Source organism: Leuresthes tenuis, unplaced genomic scaffold (assembly GCF_036924035.1).
Source record: "Leuresthes tenuis unplaced genomic scaffold, fLeuTen1.0.hap1 SCAF_2, whole genome shotgun sequence".
In the NCBI taxonomy this organism is placed as follows: Eukaryota; Metazoa; Chordata; class Actinopteri; order Atheriniformes; family Atherinopsidae; genus Leuresthes; species Leuresthes tenuis.
Genome location: NW_027325356.1, coordinates 10,007,139 through 10,014,565, shown reverse-complemented (window position 1 = coordinate 10,014,565; position 7,427 = coordinate 10,007,139). Strand labels below are relative to the sequence as shown.

The window sequence follows — 7,427 nt, the reverse complement described above, 5'->3', positions numbered from 1 at the left end:
GCTCGTGATTGCGTTGAGACATCAGTCATTACATTGTGCCTGTTGGTGCTTGTGTGTAAGGTGATTTCAGTTCAAGCAAACAACACTTCGATTGGTACAATTTTCTGTTTATTTCTGTTACAGATTCTCTGACACACCTTTACAGGTTGTACAATAATCGATACATTAGAAAAAGGAAAACTGTCCAGCGTTCTAACATATTTCAGAATAATTTGATCTATCCTGATAAAACATTTGGATGCAAAAGTATCTCACCTCAAATATATACAAATGCTTTAATCGTAAAAAATAACCTATAAAAAAGAGAAATCTTGATATACACACACAAAATCACATTTTGGGATACAAATTTAGCTTCAGTGTTGACACCTACAGTATAATATGATTAAAATATTTAGCTTACAAGTGTCAGTGGTATTATACTGGAATACCTCTTCACTTCAGAGTCTTGTGTCACAGACAAAACACAGCTTGCAATGCCCTTCATTGTTATGTCCATCCAGTTAAACATACCATTTGTTCCAAAGACTTATTGTATGTTATATCTTTTCTGAATAGGAGCTTTAAGATTACAGGATAACACAACAGGAGAAACATGTATTTCCTTATATTTCACTGAGAAGCACATACTATGTACACATCTCTGACATTTTGCATTGAGCAAATTTAATTTCTTTCCCTCCATGCCATTAGTCTCAGTGACCAGATATGACATCATGTGCCTTACATTCTTAGAAAGATGCCTCTCTGATGGACTCTTATTATAAAGTGTCACAGTCAAGATAACTCTCCCTCAGAGTCATATATTCTGGATTATTGATAGCTTCACTGCTCATCCTCTCCTCGCTGTGTGACTGTCAGGTTGCAGCGTTTGTGCTTCATTGTGAGGCCATACTCTGGGGTCATATCCAGTGGCTCTCCAGGTAACTTGTGGAATTGAAGCTTCTGGATGATGATTGCCAAAAACAGGAAGACTTCATTTCGTGCAATAACCTCGCCGATGCAGCGACGCCTCCCCAAGCCAAAAATCATCACCTTCTCTCCTTCTAGCTTGTTGACTTCAGTGCCATCAGCGTTGAGGAAACGATCTGGGTTGAAGGAATTTGGATCTTTCCACAATTCACTGCAGGGTCCAGAGAGTGAAGAATTAAAACAAGCTTGACAACACATGGAATCAGAGGGAATATTCCTCATTCTTCAGGAAGATATTGGCTGTGGACTGCTCTGGGTTCTGTTTACAGCTACAATAAGGGTCCCAAGCAATATGTTTGCATGTAAAATTGTGCAACTTCATTGTTAAGAGATGTTTTTTTAATAATCCATTAAAAAAACAAAAACTTACGGATCATGGTTTATCTGCCACTGGTTGATGAAGACACAGGTGTCTTTGGGAATGAAGTAGCCATTCAAAGATGTGTCTTTTGTGGTGCTAAAAGAAGGACAAAGTGTCAGCCCATGGAATATTTACACGTTTCTGTCCCATACATGCTTATGCCTGTAATGGTAATTTTTCTGCTTCCATCATTGTTTTCCTTAGAGATAGTTTGTATGTCAATAACAGCTCATTATTATAAGAACATGTTGTTCTTTCATCCATGTAAAAGAGACTTACCAGTGTGGGATTGTGAAGGGCAGGAATGAGGAATGGCGAAAGATCTCCAGGATGAAGGCCTCCAACAGGGGTAGGTTGTTTCTATCAGTGAAGACAGGAGTCCGATCCAGGCCTATGTTACTCTCTGAAAATTAAAAGTGAACCGTGAATGTCGTTGCAAGATGAGATTAAAGAGCCACAGTCAACTCTGAGAGCAGCATTCCTACATTCCTCTGTCCACCAAGACTTATGTCTCATGTTAAACATTTATTTTCATGTTACACAAAAGAAATATGTGAGATAATTTCTATGGAAATATTTGTACTTACTAATTTCTTCAAAAAGCCTCTGCTCTATCTCCGGATAAGCAACCAAATACATCACAGACCATGACAGAGCAGTCGAGATGGTGTCGAAACCTAGAAGAGAATAAAATCTCTGTGAGGATCCTTGTGTTCCTTAAATCAAGATCACTTATAATCAGATTACTCAACAAGCATTCAATTTACCTGCCCCGAACAGGTCATTAACAATTCCAACAATCTTCTCATCTGACATCTGGACATTTGAGTTCTCATCCAGTTTCCTGTCCTCACAGTGATCAATGAGGGAGTCTGTGATGTCACGGATGTTGTCCTGCAAGGAAATTATTTAGGTGTCTCAGTTAGTCTTAAGCCCCCAGTGAGGAAAAAAAAGGGGAAATCATGTTTTTCAAGGAGATTGGACTAAACAACATATAACTGACAGTGAGTGTGGTGTACCTTGTCAAAAGTGACATAGTGCTCGCTGACAATCTTTTGAACAAAGTTGCTGAAGCGTGTGTTGAGCTCAACAAACTTCTTCATTGATTTGTTGGGCAGGTACTGGAGAGCAGGGATGAAGTCCACTGGGTTGCCACTGCCCGTAACTTGGACAAAATCCTCTGTGAGGTTTACCAAGCCAACCAGCTCCTGGTCATGGTGGTCATAGCGTCGGCCGAAGCACATACCACAGATCACATTGGCAACAGAGACGACAATGTAGCGGAAGAGGTCAAAGCTGCCTTCAGTCTTCATGACGTTAGTGAGTTCTTTGATCAAATACTCAGTCTCTTTGCAGATATGTTCCTCCAGCACACAGGAGTACTCTGAAGTAGTGCCCTCCAGGTTGGCAAAAGAGCGCAGGGCACTATAGGCCAGCTTTCTGCGGGCCCGCCAAACGCCAGCTTGGTCTGTGCTGAAGGTCAGACTCTTGCCATCATTGATAAAGCGGAAGCTGTACAGATCAGGCCTGCCAGAGAAGTCGTCCCCTTGTTTAGTGAGAGCCTGTCGAACTGTTTCATTGCCACTGAGAACGACCACAGGGCGCATGCCAATCTGGATCTGGAAGACGTCACCGTAGCGCTTGCCCATGTCAGTCAGGCTCAGGTAAGGCTTGCTGCCAAGCTCAAGCAAATTCCCAATGACAGGCAACGGTTTTGGGCCGGGGAGAGGACGAAGCCCTTCAGGAACCTCACTGCGGAAATGCTTGAGGGTGAGGTAGACCACACAGAGTGTTGTCAGGGCTATCAAACCCTCAAACACTGACAGGGCTCCAATGAACGGTAGTATCATCAATGCCATGATGACAAGTTTTTCTCCGTCTTCTACTCAACCTGTAGATGAATCAGGAGGGGGAGGGAAGGTAGTGAGAAGAAAAGTATTGAGCAACATGTTATGCTCCATAATGAGTCTGACTCTGCGTTCATATAATGCAGAGCACTTTCTACATTTAGTAGCCTGTGCAAAGTGGTAGATATAAATGCTTCGTGCAGTTATTATAACTGCAAGGTGCACGTGCAAATGACTAATTTACCTTTTGAATAGATATAATTTCAAAATAAACTTCATTTAGCTCTTATTTTAGAAATAAGTCTGCCCTGTCAGGCATATATTCAGCTTACCTTTGTTGAACGGATAAAGAGGAAGATCGCGGTGATCCCAGAGGCGCTTCTCAAAATTGCAGACGAAGTCAGTTTAGTTGAAAGATCGCCCGAGTTACCTCTCTGGATGTCTTTAGAGCAAAGAACGGACTCTTACTTTATAGAGCGCTTCGCAACTTGATTGGCTGCTGTTAGTGACATCATCACCCCCCCCCCCCCACCCCCCCCTCCTCTCTCTGCCATGAATGAAGTTTGGAACAGAAAAAAGCTTGCGCGCTCGAGTTATCTGTAATAGGCTGATCGTTACACAATTTATGCGCTTCACAAAGCCTTAGATCCTCTGGTCTTTATTACTTATTATTTAAAATAGTTTATGGACATGAGGGATATAACCATCAAAGGCAAGCATAATTTCCCCGACTGTAAAACAATTTCTTGTTCAAAGTATTATGTCACCTACTGTTCTGCAGGCTGTTTTAATAGCATGCAGCTGCAATCGTGCCTTTTGTTTTTATTTCTGTGCAATATTTGTATCATGATGTATGACGTATGAGGTTATTTTCGTTTTTGTTAATTTTTTGTACTAAATAGTAAATGGGACACTTAATTCAAGTTTTTAGTGAAGCTGAGTGGACTTAACTGGACAAGACTCATAAGAGTAATGTGCCTAATGCTTGGATAAAAACACAGCCGCAGCCCTATTATTTCAGAGGGGATCATCAGCAAACGTTCCTCCACGATGCCCAAGAGTTGGATGTGTGGACAACAGGACTTCCACGGCAGCATCGCGGGCATGGTTGAAGTCCTGAAAAAAAACGTAGATGCCATTGCGTGCTCCGCGGGAGTTAAAGATTGACCAGTTGCGTGAGAGCGCAGTGATCAAACCCTCACCTCCTGCCTCCTCCTCTTGAGAGAGGGGGAGGTTGGGGAGGGTATCAGCTGGAGAGCAAGGGTAGACGAGGTCAACAACGCTCGTCATTGTCCTCTTTTCAACATTTTATCTCCAGATTTTCTGAGTTTATATTTTTATATTTAAATTAAGCTGTTTTGCGTAATGTGAGGCTAAAAGGCAGAGTTTTGGTCATTTGGATTACATGTAGGAACGTTTCACACTTCAAATACATTAAGTGTGTAGCCATGCTCCATTTCATTAAATCACGATTTAATCTACCATGAGATTGCGTTGGATCAACACGTCAAGCCTGCTGTCGCTCCGGGATTCTGCAAAACCACAACCTGTTGTTTGGTTCCGTCAGGAAATGTTAGCACAGCAAACGGATTTTATCCGAACTGTACGTTTGAGCCCAACATTTATTGCCTCTCACTTAAAGTAGGCTCTGATAAATTCGTATTCAGACCTGATTTTACATGCAGCCTTTATCAATTAGGTCTTCAGCATATAGGGATTTATCTTAAAGTAAATTCCACTTGGTTATTACCTGATCATTTGAATGTAGAGCTAAATATGTTTTTCTTCTTTTTAATAATAATAACTTTTCTTAAATGTTATTGTCACTTTTGTGGATGACGAGAGAATCTTAGATTTAGACTTTATTTCTCTCGCAAATTTGGGCAGGAGTGGATGTAGGAAAGAGTAAAAACCTAGAATTTTCAAGACAGTAATATATGTATTTCAATTAAAAATATAAACCTCTCACATATCTTAAAAAACTGGATCAACTCTGTTCACCCAATCTTGGACAATCCTGGCATAGGACGATGGGGGGGGGGGGGGGGGGGGGTGTTAAAAAAAGATACATTTTCCATATTTTTCTTTGAATTCTGTATTTGAATTATGCTTTGATCAGGGAAGTGCTTTGACAGAAATTCAGGAGAAAAAAAACAACAAAAAAACCCACTGCCTTTAATTAAATTTGTTCCTTTTCCACGATGTACTTAGAGTATGTCTATAACATGTCTAGAGGGTTAAAATCTCTTATCCAAGTTATTTTACGAGACGCAAAGGGTATATTGAAAAATGTGTGTATATTTTCATCTCTTTATGGTTAAAATCAAATAATTTCGCATAAAACGTCTCGAACACTGTGATCCAACAAATGGGCCATAAACCCATACGCATGTTATGACTTTAAGAAAGAAAGAAAAAAGTCCGGCAAGAAAAATATTTGTTTTGCTCTTCACTTTGGGGAAATCAGCACTGTCCTGGTCCTCCGGGACTGCGTGTGTGTCGACTCTACGGGGACTTCTTCTCCGTGCGCCTCTGCGCTGCGCCTCTGGTGCTGCAGGTTGCGTGAGAAGCGGAGCTGTCGTCCAGAGGGGAGGGTCTGGGTCTTCTGGACAATCCTAAATCTACATGGTCAAGTCACGCAAAGGCAGCAGCCTCTGGAAAAGACACAAGGGTTTTAAACTCGCAGAACAAAGGGTGCAAGACGCGAGATCCTTTTTCCCCCCTTCTTCTCCTCCCTGCCTGCACGAAGGTGCACATATTTGCGCGCTATAGCTTCTGTAAATGCTAGGATCTTGCGGCTTTGGAGTCATGCAATCTGCAGATCAGGCTTCACTCAATGCAGTCATGTAACTCGGTGAGGCCGGACTGAGACGAGAGCCCAACACGGGCAGACAAGTCACGAAAACTGGGAACGTGGTGTACTTGTCGCCCTTTCTGTCACTGTAAAGTTGAAGGGGGACACTGGGAAAGATTCTTTATTCATTAATCGGTTACACCTCCTGAGATGTTATATGACTTCACAAATGGAAGAAGATGAAGAACAGCTATTTTTGCGTGTTTGCATGCAAGATGATAAATTAAAGCGGTAAACTTTAGATTTGAAAAGTTTAAAAAACAAAATTCATTTAATCTGAACATTAACTTAATTTTTATCCAAATGCACGTTACAAAATGTGTCGCACACCTGTGTGATCAGTAAAATCTAAATAATCATCACTGTATGCCTATATAAAGGTATATAATTTTTCATATTTTTTTGGGAAGCAAAGCTAAGCTCTTGACACACATACCATAGATAGCTCAGGGTTCAGGCTACGAATGAAAAATACTTTTCATGAAAGTTTACATTTGTTGATTACAGATTCAGGGATTTTGAAAGCTGTTTCAATAGAGGTGTAGCTGTTAATGTCACAATATTCTTCACTTTAGAGGATGTAAAGAGGGGGTAGTTTTATGAAATCTTAAAAAAATTAAAGAAAATACAGTCCATTACAGACAGTGATCAGTGGAGCTACTTTACACATCCAAAGTTGCGTGTGGACGTGAGCGCAGGAACAACAGCATTGGACACATGCAGGCCTCAAGGTGTTTGATGTTAGGAGTTAGTTTGCCTGTGTCCATTTTCACAGACCTGGGTGACAGCGAAAAACAGAAAACACATGAAAAAATGTTTTGCCCACAGCCATATACCTCTTAAAGAATTCTAGGACATAAAAGCAGGTGTAATGACTGTGAAGGTAGTTAGTCTCTACTCACGCAAAGGCTGTCACGCACACACCTTTAGAGCAGGTGTGTGCTTTTCTGCCTCACTGTGTGAGCCTCTGCCTTTGCATTCCAGTGCTGTCAGAAGGTTGTTTTTTTTCACAGTGGTTCTTTTTATGATTTAGAATCAGACTGGATAGCAGTAATAAAGTTATAAAACATTTCTCTAAACACTGCTTCAAAAGATGCTCAGACAGCCAGTAGCCCCTCTTTAATGTTTATGTGTTACTGTCCTTTTGAAATCAGAAACTCAAGCAGTGAAGACTGTTAGAATAAAGTGCATTCAAAACAGAAAATAGGCCTATTTTTTAAAAATTTCGTTTGAAGTATCTGCAGCAGTGAAACCCCTAACCAGGTCACAGCCTCCTCTTTAAAGAGGCATTTTTATAAAATGTCTTCGTTACTGAGGAGTTTTTGAAACAGAACAAACTCCAATAGTCTTATAACCTGCCTCCCTGCTAGAAATGTTTTTTATTTAACCCGAT

The 7,427-nt window shown here is 40.9% G+C and overlaps 1 protein-coding gene across 1 annotated transcript; it reads right to left on the bottom strand.

Annotated features, from left to right (window-relative positions):
* Positions 1-90: 90 nt before the first annotated feature.
* On the bottom strand, positions 91-3,623 carry cyp1a (cytochrome P450, family 1, subfamily A). The gene is made up of 7 exons (XM_072380134.1): positions 3,513-3,623; positions 2,353-3,224; positions 2,101-2,227; positions 1,921-2,010; positions 1,613-1,736; positions 1,343-1,429; positions 91-1,123 (listed from the first exon to the last, which is right to left on the bottom strand). The coding sequence occupies exons 2-7, from the start codon at positions 3,190-3,192 to the stop codon at positions 826-828; spliced, it is 1,566 nt and encodes a 521-aa protein (XP_072236235.1). The 5' UTR covers positions 3,193-3,224; positions 3,513-3,623; the 3' UTR covers positions 91-825.
* Positions 3,624-7,427: the final 3,804 nt, after the last annotated feature.